The sequence below is a fragment of the Saccostrea cucullata genome, unplaced genomic scaffold (genome assembly GCF_032062105.1).
Source record: "Saccostrea cucullata isolate Sc308-1 unplaced genomic scaffold, CSIRO_AGI_Scuc_v1 ctg1480, whole genome shotgun sequence".
NCBI lineage: Eukaryota > Metazoa > Mollusca > Bivalvia > Ostreida > Ostreidae > Saccostrea > Saccostrea cuccullata.
The window spans coordinates 79191-102302 of NW_026940302.1; the positions used below are offsets into that span (position 1 = coordinate 79191).

The 23112-nt window shown below is 32.3% G+C and overlaps 1 protein-coding gene and 1 long non-coding RNA gene across 2 annotated transcripts; one reads left to right on the forward strand and one right to left on the reverse strand.

Moving 5' to 3' along the window:
* Positions 1-6028: 6028 nt before the first annotated feature.
* LOC134255080 (uncharacterized) lies at positions 6029-9688 on the reverse strand. The gene is made up of 5 exons (XM_062737598.1): positions 9562-9688; positions 8618-8807; positions 8337-8481; positions 7977-8157; positions 6029-6057 (listed from the first exon to the last, which is right to left on the reverse strand). Exons 1-5 carry the CDS (start codon positions 9686-9688, stop codon positions 6029-6031), a joined length of 672 nt encoding a protein of 223 aa, XP_062593582.1.
* A 618-nt stretch (positions 9689-10306) lies between these two features.
* Positions 10307-15426, forward strand: LOC134255077 (uncharacterized). The gene is made up of 2 exons (XR_009989450.1): positions 10307-10366; positions 14751-15426. It is a non-coding gene; the product is annotated as an uncharacterized LOC134255077 (long non-coding RNA).
* The last annotated feature ends 7686 nt before the right edge of the window (positions 15427-23112 follow it).

Consider the following 23112-nt stretch of genomic DNA (forward strand, 5'->3'; position numbering starts at 1 on the left):
TTTTCACGGCAATTGTTATATATCATATTGTACGACATAATAATGCATGACTTTGTCTAAAATGTTAAAGCATTTAGTCAAAAATTAAAGAAGATATTGTGATTTTTATTTCAGCCAATCACAGCAAAGCACACGTGCATGCATGTGCATGACGACCCAAGTGAAAATTTTTTCAAACAAATCACTCACAAATTACCTACAAATTACTTTAAAATCACTTATAAGTGATTTGTTTCAGTGATTTGTAAGCAATTCATTTAACAAATCATGCTTAAATCACTTTCTACTAAAATGATGACTATGATTTGCTTATAATGTGTTATAAAAGGGTGATTTGCTTGTGATTTCTTTCCAATTTCAGACAATTTCTTAGTGATTTGTTAAACTCAGCGTAATACCTTATGACCTATTTTTAAAAATAATTTTATATGCATGTGGGGGTAAATGTAAGTAATTGAATATGCAAATCATCATTTTTATAATATTCTTGACACAAATGTACTGTTTTTATGTATATTCTTTTCTCCAACTGTTATAAATTCCCATTAATATTTATTTGACTGAGAAGTATTGAAATGAGAATTTGTAAGACTTAATTTATGATGTACACAGTTTCAGTTCCTATGTCTAATAAATGGACAGAAGAAGCATGTTAAGCACCCCATCCATTTTCTGAAGTATAAAAATCGGTTACAAAACACACAAGATTTGAATTCTCAGGATCCAAACTGCAGACATTGCATTTAATGTGTTTGCCTAATCTCTGCTTAAAGGACTATTTGAACAATGTATTAAAATTGTGCATTGTATGACCTTTCTGCTGTCAGATAAAATAAAATGTAGAGAAATTGCCTAATTTTGTACTCGTTATTTCTTGTTCAGGATAGAGGAAGTAGTGTTTTATAATGTGGGTTAGAATTGTGCAATCTGTTAATACCAAATGTTAGGCCATAAAAAATTAATATCTTGGTTTTCAGGCCTTCCCTCATCTCTTCCAAAAGTGCCTCATTGACCCCTATGATTGCTAATTCATTAAAATAAAAACAACATATCACCTCCCTCCTAAATTTCAGCAGTTTTGTACCATGTAGAAAGCTGCCTCATCATGTTTCGGGGGTAATTAAAAAAGTCGAAGCCTCCCTCCCTCATATTTTCTGAAAGAAAAAGCCTGAGAACCAAGGAATTAATTTTCTAGGCCTTACATTGAATTTTTCAGAACGCAAGGATATGTTACATAAATGAAAGTATGTAAATACTGTGTAATTTTTAGCCCAACTTATTTTCGCCCTATTACCCTTGCTTACATATATGCCTCATTTTGAATTCGACTCGTGCCATTTATTTCCATTCAAGAATGTATACCGTGTAGTTTGAATTGGCCCCGTTATAAGTTCTCCCATTTGTTGACCATGCGGAAGGGGCGAGAATAAAGCAGGGTTAGGAAATATCCTTGTGTACAGTAAATGACCTCACTGTCACAGAGATTTTACTTAAGGAGGACACTGCTAGATTTTTGAGATGCGTCAAGAAGAATTATATTTATTGCCCTTTCTACAGTACACTACTTCAATGTATGTTTTGCTGTCATACTTTTGTTGCACCTACACCTTAGGAAGAGAGTGTTAGGAAATTCCAGGGACTGTAATAAAGATAACTAGGGCTAATTGTAACCGGGACCGTTACAGATATTCCCAAACGCTCCCCAACTCCCTTTTTGTGCCATATTCCCTTAAGATCTATTAAATATGACATACTTTGTGCACTTTAGACTGAAACAACAATTTCCCAGAAGGTGATAAAAAATATAGAAATCTTAGCATTATATGTGAGCTCATGTGAATGCATGTGGGTAATGTATATATTATCTTATCTACACTGTGTATACAGTGTTTATATTAAAATAGACTTAATATCAAACCATTTAATCCAAAAGTATTAAAGAAATATACACTTGTTTAAGCAAATTTTTAATTTTACTCATTTCACGTGCAGCATGTGCATGATGACCACATATTCTCGTAGGGGTCCATTATGTCTATCAATATTAATTCTAAATACCATCCTGTTTAGTTGGAAACCAAGGGAGTTATAACCATATAAAGTTTAAGCCAATCAGATTTCAGCGCACGTCCATGCGCTTGATTAAATGACAATTGTTATATATCATATATTGCAGGACATCCTATTGTATGCTTATGTTTTAAATTTCGTAGCATTTCGTCAAAAAACAGAAAAGATATCTCAATTTTTGTTTCAACCAATTAGAGTGAAGAACACCTGCACGCACGTGCAAGACGACCATTAACCTTCTTGTTGGAGTCTATTATGTCTGTCTGTGTTCTAAATCCCATCTTGTTTGGTGTTATAGCCATTGAAAGGTATATATATATCCAATCAGATTGCAGCGCAGGTGCATGCACCTGTTTTCACGGCAATTGTTATATATCATTTTGTACGACATAATAATGCATGACTTTGTTTAAAATGTCAAAGCATTTAGTCAAAAATTAAAGAAGATATTGTGATTTTTATTTCAGCCAATCACAGCAAAGCACACGTGCATGCATGTGCATGACGACCCAAGTGAAAATTTTTTCAAACAAATCACTCACAAATTACCTACAAATTACTTTAAAATCACTTATAAGTGATTTGTTTCAGTGATTTGTAAGCAATTCATTTAACAAATCATGCTTAAATCACTTTCTACTAAAATGATGACTATGATTTGCTTATAATGTGTTATAAAAGGGTGATTTGCTTGTGATTCCTTTCCCATTTCAGACAATTTCTTAGTGATTTGTTAAACTTAGGAAATTTTTACAGTGATTTCTTCATGATTTGTTGAACTAAGCCATTTTTCAAGGTGATTTGAACATGATTTCTGGAACTTAGTCTTTCTTCAGAGTGATTTGAAGATGATTTGTTAACTTAGTCTTTCTTCAAAGTGATTTGTAAATGATTTGTTGATCTCATGGTCCTTCTTCAGAGTGATTTGAGAATGATTTACTTCATAACTTCCGCCTGGCTTGCTGATTGGTCAGTATTAGAAACTCTACCGCCAATTTTCATTAATCAGATTATATTTGAATTGAAATGAAAGGAGCTACATTGTGCTTTTCTAGATTCATACCTCTCTTCTTTTGTTGAAACTGATGTTTTTTCAATAATCATGCAGAATATAGTTTTAAGGTATGTATAACTGTATTATGCTATAATTTCCTCTTGAGATTCAGTTATTATTCCCTATGTTCACATGCAATTTATTGTTCTTCTACCAACAACAAAGTCGGTGGCAATCAATGTTTTAAACAAAATCTATGTAAAGCTATAAGCTTCAGAAAAGTACTGGCTTTTTCAAAGTGCCTAGACAAATATGTATTTCAATTAAGAAAACATTTACCAACTTCTAAAAGTCAACAATTAATGCTTATATCATATTCTGAATTTGGAGCCAAGTTAACATGTGTATATATCAAAAATACATGATGGCATCTTAATGAGGACACATCCTAGTAAAAGTTTATATTTTAAAATACACTTGCCAAAAGTTTTTTGTTCATATACAACAAATACCGGTATGCATGCATGTGTGTTTCAAATATTTGAGAGATGGTTACATGAGCATCCTACACACAAGTGTGTAACCACCTGGAGTGATTTGAAAGTGATTTGTTAAACTGAAGTGATTTGTTTGCAATTCATTTGAAATGATTTGTTTGCAATTTATTTGGAGTGATTTGGTTGCGATTTGTTCAACAGAAATGATTTCTACACGATTTACTCTCAGTGATTTCGTTGTGATTTCAGGGTGATTTGCTTACAATTTGTTAGGAGTGATTTGTTAGCTCATTTGCATGGGAATTTGCATCACTTACAAATCATCTTCAAATCACTGATTCATTAGTGATTTCTTAGAGTGATTTGTTTGAGGATTTTTTTTCCCTTGGGGACCATAACTCCTTGTAGGAGTCCACTATGTCTGTCTATGTTCTAAATCCCATCCTGTTTGGTTGAAAAACAAGGGAGTTAGAGCCATTTAAAGTTTAAGCCAATCAGATTGCAGCGCACGTGCATGCGCTTGTTTACATGACAATTGTTGTATATCGTATTGTAGGACACACTAAAGTATACCTATATTTTAAAATTCATAGCATTTCATAAAAAAACAGGAAAGATATTGAGATTTTTGTTTCAGCCAATCAGAGCAAAGCGCACGTGCATGCGCGTGAGGGTTAGTGCTAATTTGACAGTGTCATATTATCTACAGTATTAATATATCTTTATATAATGATTTTCAATTCATTTCATCAAAAAATGTAAGAGTAATAGCTATATTAAGAATGTCAGTCAATTCACTCATTTCACGCGCCTGCATGTCAATGCATATGAAATTAATATGTTAATCAATTTTTAAATCCATGATTGGTATTTATGAAATTTACATCACTGATGAGACTGATGTTTTGATAATTTCAATTATGTTTTGTTCATATTAGAAGGCAGAAAATCTAGTCCCATATCGATGAAAATTTAATTATGAGCAGTTACCAAACCTTGAATAAATTGTAGATAAACCTGGCAAATAGTAAAATTGAATGTAGAACTGCGACTTGTATGACCTGGAGAGGTCATCGGTTATTAACAAGTTCCTATGTGATGTGTTACAATGAGTCTTGGATGACATATGAAACAACTCGTAAGGAATACCACGTCATGAGATTTGGTACCATCTATTTATCCAAGACTGCCCCCTCCCCCTCCTCTCCAAAGCCTGGCCAGGAATAACTGCAATCTAAAAGTTGGTCCAGGATTCGAACCTAGAACCTTCCCTGTGTAAAACAGGGGTGCTCTACCATTGAGCTAACCAACTGTAAAATAATTACAAAGAATTCCTGTTGGCTAAGGAAAGGTGTCTTAATGAATGGCGGACTGATAATTAGCAATAGATGTTATGCACAAAATATTAAATAACTTTAAGTGTTGTTGACATGAGACATCGTTCTTTAAGATTCAGCGTCTCCCGAATAAATGTTTGTGATAACCTATATCAGTGATGACTGATATTCATCCGTGTTATGAATATCCGATCATCTTTTATATATGTCTTAACCTGTTCCTACTACAATTAAAAGTTGATAAGAATTGTATAATGTCCTTATGCTAGTAATTTGCAGGTCCCTGAAAATCACTATATTTAGCTATATAGCAAGAAATTTACCTATAAACATTTATTTATCTATATAAAATCCGGGATAGCTTTATTTACTTAATTCACATGAAATATCTGTTAGATTAAAAGCAAACAAAAAGTCGCATGATGAGGTAATATTAGTTTTCCACTTTGAAATGGATTGAGAAGAAATCATGAGAAACCCGCTTATAAAGATGTATCTCCTCTTGTGCAATTGCAATCGAGGTCATTGAATCGACCATTACGAAATGATTACTTTTATCAAAGCTGCTGATATTCTTGTTTCATCAATCAACCGACAATGTCAAAATTATCTTTTTCAATGGAAAAGTGTTACGATACATATCCATGTATATAATGTGAAGTGAAAGACTGAGGAATTACTGTTCAAAAGTCAAGGCCAATGTCTAAGTTGGGTGGATTATGCCAACATTAGGTCAAAATTCTTAATCAATGTCAGGAGGTTAGATATGTTAGTACTATAAAAGGCTATGTGCCAAGGACTGCAATAAAGACATCGAGATACATAGCTCCTACCAATCATTAATTATGGGCAAGGATACAATTCTGGCGATCAGAAAGACAATTGCAAAAACAGTACAAATTCTTCACAACACCGTTTATTTCAATATTATAGGGGCATACCATTTCTCTACGTTAGTATACCTTACACAGAAGAGGACATTTGATCTCATCAGGATTAATTAATCTCATACCATTCTTGAAAACTATAATAAAGAATTTACAATTGCTTCAGCCCTTATTCTTATTCTTCCTTGAGAATGGATATCTGCGTTTAATCTGCCTAATTTCAAATCATACATACCATTCCTCTTAATTCTTTCCTTGTCCAATCCGCCATCCTACAACAGCATTATCACAATATATTCATGACCATCTCAATGGTAATTCTACTTTGATAAACGGTTGTATTCGGAAACATGAATTGTTAACTCAGCTAAATACCCTATTTCTGTTTCAGAATCTATTTGTGGCATAGAAATTAGAAGAGCTCAAACACATCAAAAAATGATTAACGGCGACAATGGCTTCATCAGAGATTAAGTATCTCATCCAGGGCTCGACATTAACTTTTTTTCCTACTTGTCCATTCGGACAAGTGACCAAGATATTTACTTGTCCAAATTTCAACTTCACTTGTCCGAAAAATTTTCAATGAATATCTTATTCTGTCAACTTGAAAACAATTACTTAAATTAATCAATTAAACGGGCTTTATTTATTACTGTGGTTATTAATAAATAAGACAAACACATATAAAACATAATTAATAAATAAGACAAACACATATAAAACATAATTTTATCTAGACTTCCTGTCTTGACAACAACATAAATGTTCGCAAGTGAATCTGTTCTATCAATCAAATATTATTTCAAACCCTCAAAGGTCATAAGATCCACGCCATGCAAAAGTATGGCTGCAATTAGTGAACATCGATCCTGATCAAGTATGAACTTACATAGCGATTGATATCAGGATCGAAATTCAGGTTTATACACGGCTTCCGTTTTTATTCGATAAACTTTTCTATACCTTTTTTTTTCATTATTATTATTTTAAGACTTCTTTAAATCAATCACTCGTCCAATCGGAAAAGTGCCCAGGAATATTCACTTGTCCGTAATTTTTTTCAGTGGTAAAGGACAAGCGTTAATGTCGAGCCCTGTCATCCTAGACTCTATACAAAAAATTCTTTACAAATTAGATGTTTACAGCTATATCTGAATTGTAGATCATTTTGTGCATTGCCCGTGCAGGCAACTGTTTGTTAACAATGACATGTGGTCTACATTTATTTTATTTTTATATCTTCTGAATATCAGAGCACTACATCAAATTGTGACATGTTAGCCCTTTTCAAGTATAATCAATCATTTCAATACCTACACGTACAATGTGTAAATCACTGCAGCAAAAAATTAACTTCCATCGGTTTACAAAAATATTCATAAAAGGTCTACTGACCCTTACTGTTTCAACTCATTTGTCTGAGTAGTTATTGACTGCAAATAGTGCTGATATCTATTAGATGTATTTTCACCATATAATCATTATAGAGCCAAACCCTAACACCATAACCCCTGAACCTGGGGCCATAACATTCACAATTTTGGTAGAGGCACTCTTGCTCATCATAACTATGAACTTAATTACCGATAGTTTTTTTAATACTCAGGAGCAGAGAAGAAGATTTTCAAAGAAGTAATGCATTTTCAATATATAATCAATAGAGCCCCGCCCTAACACCAGAACCCATGAACCTGGGGCCACAAAATTCACGATTTTGGTAGAGGCACTCTTGCTCATCATAACCACGTGTGTAGTCAGTTTATTAAATACTCAGGAACAGAGATTTTCAAAGATTTAATGCATTTGCTCTATAAGATCAATACAGCCCTGCCCTAACACCAGAACCCCTGACCCTAGAGCCATGAATTTCACAATTTTAAAAGCCACCATGGAGATCATGGATTATATTCAACAGTTTTAATGCTCAAGGTGCAGGAGTACAGAAGATTTTTATAGATTGCAATAATTTCAGTGGCTTTGGCCACAACCACGGACCCCATAAAATTAACAATTTTCATTTCCCTTCAACGAGTGATGAAACATGCCAAAATGGATTGAAATTGATTGAGTGGTTTCAGAGAAGAAGCTGAAAATGTTCAACTGTTAACGCAGGATCAAGAACAAAACCAGATAGCACTAGGTCACGCGAATTTACTCAGGTGACATAGAAATCCATTAAACTTCTCACCTTCAACCTGAATGTAACTGGAGGTCTTCTCTAAATCGACTTCACTGATGGCAATACATGTGTAGATACCAGTGTCTGACACATGTGCACACGGTACCTCCATTGTGCACACACCGCTGGAATATGTACACAAATAGTAGTCACTTTGTGTGATATCATGACCATCCTTTGTCCAAGTGACCTACAAAAATTTCATTCTGATTGTACAATATCATATTTCATTTAGATATTCTATCTATATAATATATAGCTTATTTTAATTCTTAAATTCAGGTTTCTATACTATATATCTTGTAAGACGAGTAACCCCAGACTTTTATGGAGGATAGCATAGATTTCAAATAGGGTCTACACATATACCTTTGGTATGGGAACATCGGGAACACACGATACAACTTTCAGGCTATGTCCGGCCTGGATCACCCGAGGACACAGATTAAAATTGTCATCATACATTCCACAGTGTACATTACAAATCTCGCCATCCACAGATGATGCTCCATCTCTAGATAAATTATTCATATAAGATTTGCATAATTATTATAATTACATTACTTATTAGATCTCAGTGTTTCATATCTCTAAGAGGCCTGGACACAGTGAAATTACCATTAATGTTTACATTATTAATTGACTAATACCCCAGAGTTTGCTTTAAGCGCTTTCGTCTGGGCTTCATAGTGTGCTCGGGTCTGTCCTCACGTCGGATCAGTTTGGCCTCCCTGATGGTTTGATTATCCTTCCTGTGATATTGGGTCCCATGAGTCTTGGTAAGATTCCCCCTACCCTCTGAATCGCGCAGTGATGGAGTGTCAACCCTCGATGGAACTGCTAAAATTTTAAAAACAATATTGAAGGAGATATCTGCAGGCCTTTAAGTAAATGTACTTCTCCTTGAATTTTAATTTAATTGTACATTTCTTTCTCATATTTCAAAATAAAATGAATTTTACCTAATTGTGATAGTTGCAAATATACTACAATGTATTTTAACTAGCATAACAAACATTTCGATTGTTCTTTCCTTCCTGATTTAAACATTTCATTTACTTGCGATTAATTGCATTAAAATGAATTAGTATTTTTCTTTTATAAATTTCAAATGCACTACAGCACAAATATTGTATTTCTCAGAGTCCCTATAGATTTATTCAAAATTGCATGCCCATCCGACATGTACTATTGAAAATAAAATGTTAACATTATTCCACTCATAATTTGCAATAATAAACTTCTTTAGACTATCAATTATTAAAAGTATTACATTACTGAAGTTTGAAATCCCTATAAAAAAGACTTAAATAATTCAGCACAACTACATGCTTCTCCTTCCACTGTTAGAACAGTTCCTAAAAGTGGAAACTTTTAATATTTACATACATGAAATACAGCTTAATATTTCTGGTTCTGAAAATAATGTCAGTAGTAATTTTCACTTTAAATCAAATATCATCTCACATGCTTGCAATTCTATTTACACTTCTTAGCAATGTAAGTTCTATATCACATAATATACATTTTTATCCTTATCTAACATTTCAAGTCTAATTCCAACAATAAATACACTGTTACAATCTTTACTTACGTTCTACTCGCAGGGATATTAACCTGTCATCTGTACCATACAAGTTCTCAGCCATAACAGTGTAGACTCCCTTTTCCTCCTTCTGGCATTGACGGACCTTTAACTGGAACTCAGTACCCCCGGACATCTGTATGTATTCTCACTCGAAGAAATAACTTCTCCATTAAAGTACCTAATAATTTAGATCCACAAGTTCTCAATCAATAAAATAAAGATAGCTGGCTATTTGAAATCCCTCACCGGTATGTATAACAGACAGATTTCCAACATTTCTTTGGTAAGTTGATTGCTTAGTGTTCAAAACTTACCAAGTGAGAATGAACGTAGATGCTGCAACAATTCTGCATTTCAATTTACAGTGCAGGGAACTAATTTTGTTACATAAACCAGCATCAGGATCAGCATAAGTAGGATCAGGATAGAGCTAGCATCAGCATTTAAAAAAACAGCATTACTTGGATCAGCATCAGCAAGCAAAGGATAGAACTAGCATTGACCTATTTTAATACCAGCATTGACCTACTTTAAATCAGGATTATCCTGGTTTACTAAAACTACAGATTTGATTTTCACAAAACGAAACCGCAAAATAGACATTCCTATTTCAGTCGGAAATAAATACAAAGAATGTATTTCTTGCAGACAAATTGGCCAATATATTCCTAAGATTATTATTAAATTAATTCAATAGCAATAACCCCGTGATATTTTCAAATCTGAATCAGCTGATCACCAAACGGAAAGGCTATGGAGTCTACTGGTGAGGCCACGCCACGGATTGCTGATTGAGATCGGTGATAAAGGGGTAAGTAGTTAGGCATGCACATGAAAAATCAGTTAAACAATACAATAAAAGTATGATATTGTGAGTATGACTAATAATTACAAAATTCCGTTGGGTTTTATGGGCATACACATGCTACGAGGTTTTTCAATCCGAATTTCCTCTAAATTTACGGAAGTCAGAAATAAAAGAGAAAAGCAAGAAACGTTACTTTTAGAAGAGATAGGTAAATTAGAGTCTGACGAAAAGATAGATTTGCATTTGATAGAACAAAAAAGATTGATATTAGAAAACTTGAGAAAAGAAAAAATGGAAGGACACGTCATAAGATCAAGAGCTAAATGGGTCGAGGATGGAGAGAAACCCACAAGATATTTTTGCAATTTGGAAAAGCGTAATTATTTAAATAAAACTATCAAAAAACTCGAACTTGAAGAAAACTGTATTATCTATGATCAAACAAAAATACTTAAAGAAGTAAAAAATTTCTACCAAAACCTATACGCAAACAAGGACTCTGAACTCTTAGAGTTAGATCTTGAAAATATTATTCAAAATCTTGATGTTCCAAAATTAGATAAACACATCTCGGAATCAATAGAAAAAAAAATATCTGAAGACGAAATCCTTGAAGTTTTAAAAAATATGAAAAACAATAAGTCCCCAGGAAGTGATGGATATACAGTTGAATTTTTTAAATTTTTCTGGAGGGATTTGAAAAAAATTATATGTCAGTCAATAAATTGTATTTTTGTAAATAAGATGCTCCCTGTTTCTCAGCGATTGGGAATTATTTCATGTTTGCCAAAGGGAGACAAACCTAGACAATTTTTAAGAAACTGGCGACCCATTACTCTACTAAATGTGGTTTACAAATTAATTTCAGGGTGTCTAAGTTTTAGAATTAAATCCACATTAGATTATCTTATTTCAGACACTCAGTCAGGTTTTTTAAAAGGAAGATACATTGGTGAGAATACAAGATTTATTTATGATTTAATGGAATATACTGACCGTAAAAATATACCTGGATTACTTGTGCTGATTGATTTTGAAAAAGCTTTTGACTCTATTTCTTGGACTTTTATTTATAAAGTACTTAAATATTTTGGCTTTGGTGAATATATAATTGAATGGATCAAGATTCTTAATACAAAATTTAAGGCTTCTGTGTTACAAAGTGGGTTTTTATCAGAACAAATTGATATAGAGAGAGGATGTAGACAGGGTGACCCAGTCGCACCATATTTGTTTCTCCTGTGTGCCGAAATTCTAGCAATCTTGATCAAACAAAATAAAGATATAAAGGGTATTATGATACATGAAAAAGAACATAAAATAAGTCAGTACGCTGACGATACATCTCTTGCTCTGGATGGTTCACCTAAATCTTTATTCGCTGCCTTGGATACCTTAGATTTTTTCTCAAAAATATCTGGTTTAAAAGTTAACAGCTCAAAAACAAAAATAATATGGATAGGTTCAAAAAAGTTTTCAAGTCAGGTCTTTCATCATCCTAGATGGAAACTCGATTGGGGTTCCACAACTTTTAATTTATTAGGTATTAACTTTTCAGTCGACTTAGAAAAAATTTCAAATTTAAATTATGGAATACAGATTCCAAAAATAAAAAGCATGCTACAACACTGGAAAAGAAGAATTCTAACACCAATAGGTCGAGTCACTGTTGTAAAATCTTTAATTATTCCAAAATTAAATCATTTGTTCATATCACTCCCAACCCCTAAAGGGGAGATAATTTCATCATTATGCAAAGATATTTTTGAATTTATTTGGAATGCAAAATGCGATAAGATTAAACGTGCAGTTTTAACTCAAGATTATCAGCATGGAGGATTAAAAATGGTTGATATAAGCAATTTTGTAATGTCTTTGAAATGTTCTTGGCTAAAAAGGCTAATAGTAGGACATAAACCTTGGGTAGATATCTTTGAAGCTATAAACGGTACAGACTTTGTTAAAAAATTAATTGATTTTGGTGATGCTTTTATTTCTGAATGTGTTATACCCAAAAACAATTGTTTCTGGCAAGATGTTTTTAAGTCTATGCTTAATGTTATTAAATCGTTTGATAGAAAATTCTACATAGAAAATTTTCCTAATATTCCTGTGTGGTACAATTCAAACATTAGAGTTGGTTCAAAAACACTGTTTATAAAAAGCTGGTATGAAAAGGGTGTGAAACTTATTGATGATTTTTTAGATGAGGAAGGAAATATTTTATCTCATGCTATTTTTCAACAGAAATTTGATATTCAAGTATCCATCATGCAATATAACAGTGTAATGAGTTCAATATCAAAGTAGATAAAATCTATTGGAAGCAAAGGTTTACTTAAAAGATTTACTACTCCTTATATCCCAATGTATTATAAACCTTTTCTTTTGCAAACCAGATGTACTAAAACTATATATGAACAGTTAAATGTTAATATAATTATTCCTACTTCTGTAGAGAAATGGAATTTAGAGCTTAGTCATTATGGTATAGAGATATGTGTGAAGGATGTTTTTAATGCTTGTTTTAAGACTACCAAAGACTCTTCAATCCAATGGCTACAATATAGAATTCTTCACAGAATTTTACCTGCTAAGTATTATTTGAAAAAAATCAATGTTATGTCATCTGATAGCTGTTCTTTTTGTGAACATCATATTGAGACAATACAACATGTATTTATTAATTGTGAAAAGGTTTCCTCACTATGGAGTGATCTTAGTATGCATATTTATCAAAAAACTTCAAAAAGAGTTGGTTTTAATGTAATTAACATTTTATTAGGTGAACTTCCATTGTCTAAAGGCAACAAAATTGTAAATTTCTTGATCATGTATACAAAACAATATATTTTTTCATGTCTTAAAAAAGGCAAAATGCCAAACCTCTTGGAACTTCTCTTTCACTTATACAATAAATATAGAGTTGAAAAATATATTGCGAGCCAGAACTTTGAAATGCAAAAGTTTGATAATACCTGGCAAAACTGGAAATGTTTATTTGAAAATCTCATTAAGATATAGACTGTTACAATATGTGACACTTTTTTTCAGTTATATTGATATGTATGTATATAAATATATCTCTCTTTTTTTCTGTCTACAATTAACAAATATAAACACCACTTACCAAAAAGAATGAGTGTGAGTGAGAAAGTGTGAGTGAATGGATAAAAAAAAAATACTGTTGTTGTAATATCTTTGTAATAAGACGAAAAAATAAATAAATAATAAAAAAAAAAAAGAAATAAAAGTCGCAGTGCCTTTGACGAGATTATCTGCAAGCAATTAATCATAGACTGAGGTGTAATGAACAAAACGTAATAATTAATCCAATGCAATAGTTGATTTTATGTTAATGAATCTGGTGTAAATATTTTTTTAATGCGAAAGTTCTTAACTTTATAAAAACTTGTGCAGAAAAATGAATTTGTGTATCTACAAAAAAGCATTTTCAAATAGCTATGTAGATCTGTGCTTGAAAATATGCATACATTTATTTTAAAACTTTTCACTATACATATTCTTTTCCTTGTTTGATGAATAGCATCTTCATAGTGGAAAATTGTGTATACAAAGTATTTTGTATGTCCTAAGCTGCAGATCTGTAGCTCTCCGAAAAAAATATATTGATAGACTGGAGAGCTACAGTGCCACCCATTGAAAAAACTGTATATTTAAGCGCATAAAAAGTGTGCTCGGTTCTTGATTAATTCTTCCAAATTCTTACCTCAATTGCAAAAAGAAAGATTTAAAAATATTCCTTTATCCTCAATCAAGTACTCTCGTAGTTGGCATCTTAACGAAGCGTATTGGACCGAATTATCTTTGAAACCAAAATGGCAGTATAAATAAGCAAAATGTTCGATGACTACAATATCAGGTTCAGGGAGATTATTAACAACAATTATGAGGAATGTTTGGTTGTGGAAACAGCGAAAGAATATGTTTAAATAGGAACACATGGTCAGTAATATGTTGAGATTACAGTTTTAAAAACATGGAGAAATAATTTGAGAACCTAGCGCACTTTTTTGTGCGCAATAAATATACAGTTTTTTCAATGGGTGGCACTGTATCTCTCCGGTCTATCAATATATTTTTTTTCGGAGAGCTACAGATCTGCAGCTACTTCTAGTATGTCCTGTACGTAGAATTTATTTATTTAAATGTACTTGAATCCATTTATACCCTTGCAAATAGGATCTCAATTCAATTAAATACACAAACTTTAATCAATAGGAAGTCTATATAATTATATATATGCTATAAATAATTATTTGTGTTTTTCCCAAATTAAAATTGTGGGAGATTAAAAAATAATAATAATAATATTAAGGTGATCAATCATCAATAAATAAATCTTGTCTTCTTTGTACTTTTATAGAAATGGAGTGCTATGAACAGTCCACAGTTTTGTTGCTTCATCACTGCACATAATTCACTCATATGAAGACGCCAACATGTTCCGGTGAAGGGCTACATATTTTAACCTGTACTCAGCACCAAAGCCTTTGAAAAGTGAGAGATCTTTTTCGTACCAACACCTACATGAACTGCGACACTGGAACTCGGTTTATATGGTTTCATTCAAAGGACCGGATAATCTACATGCAGTGATGTTGGAGACTGATGATTCAAACAAAATTCTGCTTTTTAAAAAAGACAAGTGTTCTTCATTCCTAAAAGTAGAGGGCCTGAACAGTAGAGGACATGAACAGTATGATGTAATGGTGGATTTATAACTTACAATAAAAAATTCTAGACAGTGAATTTGTTGAAAGAAACTACTGGTGATAAAGAAAAAAAACTTCATTTGTTCATGTGAACACCATGATTCTATTTATTTACTTATTTGACTTTATTGACATAATATAATACAAGTGAAAAAGAGTGAATATGGGACATGAATTGTAAAACTATTAATCTAATCATGCTAATAATTCCATGATTACACTATTTCATAAAATACTAAAAGATGTTATGGGACACTTTTTAATTTCATTTATATTATAATTTCATTGGTTAACTTGGCATTGACTATAAATAAATTGTAATTTTTAGACACTGGAAATTTTGTTTTTATTGTTTCCATAAAGTTAAAATTTTACATGTGTACTTTGTTGTTCTACAACAAACATAAAATAATCTTTATTTTGTCTCCTACCTCAAATATATTGTGCCCTAATGCAGCACTATTAGCTTCTAAGGAGTGTTAGAAGAAAAATTTGGTAAAGATGATTTAGGATTTTGTTAAATTTTCAGAAAATGAACATTTTACCAAGGCGGTTAATTAAGACAGAACAGAAAAACGGATAGAAAATGTAAATGTAAATTTCATGTTAAGTTTTCATTTTCAAAATTGTGAAATTTGTTTTGTACCGTACTTAAGGGACTCCGACCCTCGGCCAGGAAGGACAACTCTTTAATTTATAATTTAATTCAAAAAGTCTTCAGATGAAGCTTGAAAATTAAATATTTTCATGCAACAAATTTCATTATATGCCTCTCAATGTGCTTCAAGTTTCTTTGCAAAGCTACATAAATCACTTCTAATTTCATATCATGTTAATAAACATTGGTATCTAAAAATTTCTACTTTTAATTAGACCTTTCTGAGAAGTTCAAAGAACCTTGAAGCACATTGATAGGCATATAATGACAATTGTTGCATGAAAAGATTTTATTTTCGAGCTTCATTTAAAGACTCTTTTGAATTAAATTAAAGAGTTGTCCTTCCTGGCTGAGGGTCGAAGTCCCTTAACAGTTTTAATTTCACATGTATATCATCAAGATGAAAAGAATTATCTGGCTAGCAGCAAACTCTTAATCTATGGTACACTAGAGCATATATAAATATTGGATGACTTAAACTACTGGCTTAAACAATTAGGAAAATGTATTTATTACACTGTCTAGTATCATGATGTAAGGGAAGAAATGTCTACACAGCAAAACATGGTTATAACGAACACGCTATAAGGCCAAAAGAAAAAATACTCTTGTTTCCTGTCCCCTGACCAAAAAAATTAGGGTAGGTAGGTAGGGAAAAAATTTTATTTTCAAAACTCAATGAATGCAGAACTGCCAGAACATAAAGTATGTAATAACAAGAAAGTTAGTTAAAAAAGTTTTATAAAGTAAAGGTATCCTGTACACTTACGATGTATTAATTCTGTAAATATTGTTGGTCAACTTTAGTAAAATAGTAACCCAAAAAATGAAAATGTAATAAAAACTTTTAGGGTCGGAGGGTAAAATGTAGAGTAGGACGGGTGAAAGGAAACAAGTATTTATTATTTCGAACTAATGAATTCATGCTGATGTTGGAGTCATTTTCATTCCCTGTACTGGTTTTAAAATCCTAGGGATAGTGAACATAATTTTAAAATGTCAAAAAGTGTGTTTCCCAGGCATTTAAAATATACTACAAGCTTATTTTTCTGTGTATTTAAATGATGTACTTCAGTCTAAAATACCCTACATAACAATGTGTTACCCCCATATTTAGTTTCTTATTGCAGATTTATAAATATGGAATTTTCCAATTAAAGTTTTAAATGAATTAAATCCAAATAAAGAAATGTTTTTATTTAAATTCAAAATATTAAGAATTAAATGAATCAGGACACACAGGTATTACTATTTTTGTCATTACAAATCATTAATCTTGGCACATCAGTGAAAATTTTGCCAGTCATCAATAAGTGTTTGATATTCTTTTTCAAGTGATCTAAAAAAAAATCATGAAAATGCAATTAAGAATTATATATGCATCATTTAGCTTTAATAAGAACACTACATGTAACAGAAATATTGCCTATTTACATGGAATGTTGGTGTCCTCAAAAATAAAATATCAGGGGCAGTATTTTTTTTTAATGTATATACTAAAAATACAATTTGGACAGAATATCATATAAACATGTATCTCTCAATTAGTACATTATACTTAAAACAAACATCACACTATATTGTAACATATATGTTTTCATTTATTCTATAAAATCAATTTATATATGGACAATCATCATGAACTGTTATAAGATTGTACAAAGAGCAGGATGCATTTCTATTTACATACATCTCATATCTAATTATGTACAATACACAAATCACTTGAAATCCACTTTAAACTTTAAATTCTGTCCATTTCATTTTAGATCTAAGTGGGAGATAACTTTAAAATGTATATATGTATGTCATCAATGGATTTGGTGCACATCATCACAACGGTTTTAATGCCACTGTCTGATTAACAGAAGTTCCTGGCTTGAATTTTCACTATTCTAACAGATAGAATTTCATCAGCTGGATTTAGGTCCATAGAGAAGACCAGCATACTTTAATCCTGGGGGAATTTCTGCTTTGTTTACTCTGTCATGGGCCTGAAAAATGTGAAAAATTTATTAGGTTAATTTCAACTGTTAACTTTATACAGTGAGTAATGTGTACCTCACACAAATATACAAAATACAAACTTGAGGAGGAAATTATTTAATATTACACATTTAGAGCAATTAATTTTTTTTTACAGGTAAAAGAAAATAAATTGTCACTGACTACTAAAACTTATGCTATGAAATAGGGGCACAATGACAATAAGTAACTTTACAACTTGAACATAATTTGGCTATTTAATATCAAAGTAAAGATCACAGTTTCAAACACTCATCTTTTCTCTTTTAACTCCTGGACCAGTAAAATTTAAAAGGAGCCATTGAGGCTGAAATGATTAATCAATAATAAAGATTCTGTGTGAGGATTAAGTACACGTATATCAATATGTATGTAAAAATATTTAAATATCGCAAAAAGAATAAGGCATTTTTTTGTTTATACTTATTTTTTGTGTTAATTAAATTATATACGATAAACATATTTTAAAATCAAAATTTTTACATAAAAATACATGCCAGTAATAATTCTCACCACTTATTATAGTATATAAAATAATTTTGTTTTACAGCGGATATATCATGTATACAGCTTATTCTTTTAAATAAAATGAAAATTATTCATAAATAATTGTGAAGAAATGGTTTGTCCTAAAAAATTTTATGCCCCCGGATCGATAGATCTGAGGTGTATATTGTTTATGTCCTTTTTGTTTATCTGTTCAGCTGTTTGTCCATCTGTTTATTGTCAATTTGAACATTCGCCATAACTTTTTAACTCAGAGAGGTAGGGACTTGATATTTGGCATGCGTACTCAACTTAAAAAGTTCTTCCAAAAGACACCAACTTCAATGACCTTGTGACCTTGACTGTGATCTACATGCTTAAAATAGTCCTTTGAACTTTTACCATAACTTTTGTATCATAGGAGATGGAGACTTCATACTCGGTATGCATATTTCACTGATAAAGTTCTTTCAAATGACATTGAGATCAATGACCTTATGACCTAGACTGTAACCTATATGCTAAAACAGTTTTTTTTAACTTTGTTACCGCCAGCCTGATAAACTGATAAAGTTTACATACCTGATAAACTGATAAAGTTCTTTCAAACGACATTGAGATCAATGACCTTATGACCTAGACTGTGACCTATATGCTAAAACAGTTTTTTTAACTTTGTTACCGCAGCCGCACAGTGTTTCACAAACACATCTTGTTCAATACAAAAAAAGACTTCCTGATAAACATGACCAATTAAAATATTTGATACATATTGACATTGTATTGTAGCTCAAATATCAGGATAGATACATATCTGCCTTCTGAAAAAATTATATATCTGTTTATAGCCTTAAATACAATCTAGATTCTACTCATAAACTAGACACAGGACAGTACTTGATAGGGAACAGCCTAACTAAGACTGCAAAGATAAAATCCGTAACCATGCATACTATTGTTTAAGAGTTGACTTCTAGATTGGTTCAAAGGTTGAGATACATGTACTACGTTTGAGTGAAGTACATTTGACTGATGATTTGAGTGGACTTGGTTATCAGTCGGTCAGGTTATATATGTACATTACCACACTGTTGTAAGCGTGAAGCTCTCCTGTTCGTGGCTGCTTGATCAAAAAATTTCCTAATCTTTATCTGATGTCAACTTCAACTTTTTCTGTGCATCTGCCTGTTATTGAACTTGTGTAATTTAACATGATAGTTGTTGATTTACATCAGAGCGGGGGTATTACTAGTGAGCATTGGCTCACAGATTTCTTGTTTTTAGCTTACCTGAGCCTAAGGCTCAAGTAAGTTTTTCTTATCACATTTCGGCCATTGTCCGATCGTAAACTTTTCACATTTTCGACTTCTTTTCAAGAACCCAGGGGCCAATTTTAAGAAAACTTGGTACAAAGCATCTTTAGGTGAAGTTTAAATTGTTAAAATGAAGGGCCAAGTCCCCTTACAAGGGGAGATAATCAAGAAAACACATAATCGGGTTGGTTCATTAAAAAATCTTCTCAAGAACCACTGGGTCAGGAAAGCTGAAACTTATGTGGAAGCATCCTTGGGTAGGTTAGATATGAAATTGTTAAAAGCATGACCCCTGGGGGTAGGGTCTGGCCACAATAAGGAATCCCATTTTTACATGAAAATGTATAGAAGAAATCTTGGAAAATCTTCTTCTCAAGAACTACTGTGCCAGGAAAGCTGAAACTTATGTGGAAGCATCCTTAGGTATTGTTGATATTAAATTGATGAAATCATGACCCCCCGGGGGAAGGGCGTGGCCACAATAGGGAATATAAGTTTTACAAAGAAATATGTAGAACAAATGTTTTAATATCTTCTTCTCCATAACCACTGAGCCAGGAAAGTTGAAACTTATGTGGAAGCATCTTCTAATGAAGTTGAAGAACCTGTAGTTGAGCACCACTGATACCAGTAAGACGTTATTGTTTTGCTCCTGTGTGGCCCTCCTTCAGCAAGGCTGGTATATTTCCTACAAGGAATTAGAGAAACTGGAGTCCTCCTTGCCAGTTCCACAGCACCGCTTGAAACACATTGCCATTTTATCCACCAAGTACCAGTGTGTTATTGGCCAAAAGAAGATCTGGAGGATCCATAAGTCCATTGCAGTGCGGCTCCCAACAGCACCGCCAAGGAAGAGGACAGACAAGGAAGTCCCTAAACCTGAAGAGACGCAGGGAACAGCAGAGGAACCAGAGTTTTTTGAAGCAGCAGTTCTGCGTACGATCCCTACAGAGGAAGAAAGTGTCATCGAGGAGAGCACTGCCTTACACACTGTTGCCCACTACCCTGCCAATCTGAAGATGAAGTGGAGTGGTGCTGAGCTGGAAATCCTGCATCAAGTAAGAGACAACTGCAGTGAGGACACGTCCAATCCAGAACTGTATAAGCAGTATCTGTCTTTGTGTTCCTGTAGGGGAATTCCCAGTCGAACTCCTGATGCTGTTAGGAAAAAAATTCTGAGGCTTTAATGTGTGAACCTGAATGGATGGGAATGTCTCTTTATCTCTCTCTCTCTCTCTCTCTCTCTCTCTCTCTCTCTCTCTCTCTCTCTCTCTCTCTCTCTAATGAAAAATGAATTGCACTGTTGTGGAATGTATTACTTCAAAATTTTTTATGAAGTACTTCATTCAGTTTTTTTTTGTCAGACGCAAGACATTCTTTGTGATGTCTTTATTTTTCGGTTCATTGCTTTGGTGTGAGGACAGAGGTTTTGTTTTTTTTTTCTTTTTAAACACTATAAATGTGACTGCAATGAGTAGAGAATAAATTTAACATTAGATGATAAAAGAGACAAATTTTTGGAAATGTTAAAGGAAGAGTGAAATTTGTTATATGGAAAGAAATATTTGATTAAGAAGGAATAGAAATTTGGTAGAAATGTGTCGTCTTTAAAGTGTAAGAATTATTGTTCCAAAGATGTAGCAATGAATGAGACTGAAAAGAGTTAATTGTATTGACATTAGACAGTGGATTGTTTGACATGTCATTGAAAGTGTTTGAGTCCCGAAAAAGCATTGTAAATGAAAGTGAAGTGTTGTATTGTGTTAAAGTTGTATTACATAAATGTAACTATGTGAATTTAGATAAGTATAATATGGAATGTTGTGAAAGAGAGGAAGTTGTATAGTTTAATTTGGAATGTGTTTATGTTGTTCAGGGATGGAAATTGAGCTGCTGATGAAAACTGATTTGAATATGGAATCTTAACTTGTATACGATAGGTATGATGAGTAATTGTTTGCAATGTTCATGGACTAAATATGGACATGGTTATAAGGAACTATGTACTTCGTAATATCCAAATAGGTTGGGGAATGGATCTTCCTGCAATGCTGAAATTCATATAAGAAATGTTCAATTCTGTGAGATATAGTTTAAAATTTGCAACCCTGTTGAAAATGTAGATAAGGGTGGATGTCAATAGGATTAAGAAAAACCCTGAAGTCAATGTTAATATTTTTTATATCTCAAAAGTGGATGTACAGTGTTATTTAAAGCTTTAGAGGGGGTTGATGTGAAATTTTTAACAAATTATAACGCATAATTAGTGTCTTAATATACAGATCATTGTGTTAATACTGTGGAATTGTACATTAGAAGCTTCAGAGTAAAGTTTAAAGAATGTGGAAGGAGGAAATAATATTGTTGACAATTAATTACAAGGTTAGGTTTTATTTACCACTAGTTTTTTTTAATTGTATTTTCTTCTACGTTCACATTTCCTTGAAGTAATTATTGACACGGCCCGATTCACTAAAGTCGGATTGATTTGCTAATGAACAAATGTTTAAGATATATAGAAATTCATATCTTAGAACCACACTGCTGTAATGTTGTTGGTAATGCAAATGTGAAATAGGATGAACATGCTTAAATGCAGTAAAAGCGTAATACCTTATGACCTATTTTTAAAAATAATTTTATATGCATGTGGGGGTAAATGTAAGTAATTGAATATGCAAATCATTATTTTTATAATATTCTTGACACAAATGTACTGTTTTTATGTATATTCTTTTCTCCAACTGTTATAAATTCCCATTAATATTTATTTGACTGAGAAGTATTGAAATGAGAATTTGTAAGACTTAATTTATGATGTACACAGTTTCAGTTCCTATGTCTAATAAATGGACAGAAGAAGCATGTTAAGCACCCCATCCATTTTCTGAAGTATAAAAATCGGTTACAAAACACACAAGATTTGAATTCTCAGGATCCAAACTGCAGACATTGCATTTAATGTGTTTGCCTAATCTCTGCTTAAAGGACTATTTGAACAATGTATTAAAATTGTGCATTGTATGACCTTTCTGCTGTCAGATAAAATAAAATGTAGAGAAATTGCCTAATTTTGTACTCGTTATTTCTTGTTTAGGATAGAGGAAGTAGTGTTTTATAATGTGGGTTAGAATTGTGCAATCTGTTAATACCAAATGTTAGGCCATAAAAAATTAATATCTTGGTTTTCAGGCCTTCCCTCATCTCTTCCAAAAGTGCCTCATTGACCCCTATGATTGCTAATTCATTAAAATAAAAACAACATATCACCTCCCTCCTAAATTTCAGCAGTTTTGTACCATGTAGAAAGCTGCCTCATCATGTTTCGGGGGTAATTAAAAAAGTCGAAGCCTCCCTCCCTCATATTTTCTGAAAGAAAAAGCCTGAGAACCAAGGAATTAATTTTCTAGGCCTTACATTGAATTTTTCAGAACGCAAGGATATGTTACATAAATGAAAGTATGTAAATACTGTGTAATTTTTAGCCCAACTTATTTTCGCCCTATTACCCTTGCTTACATATATGCCTCA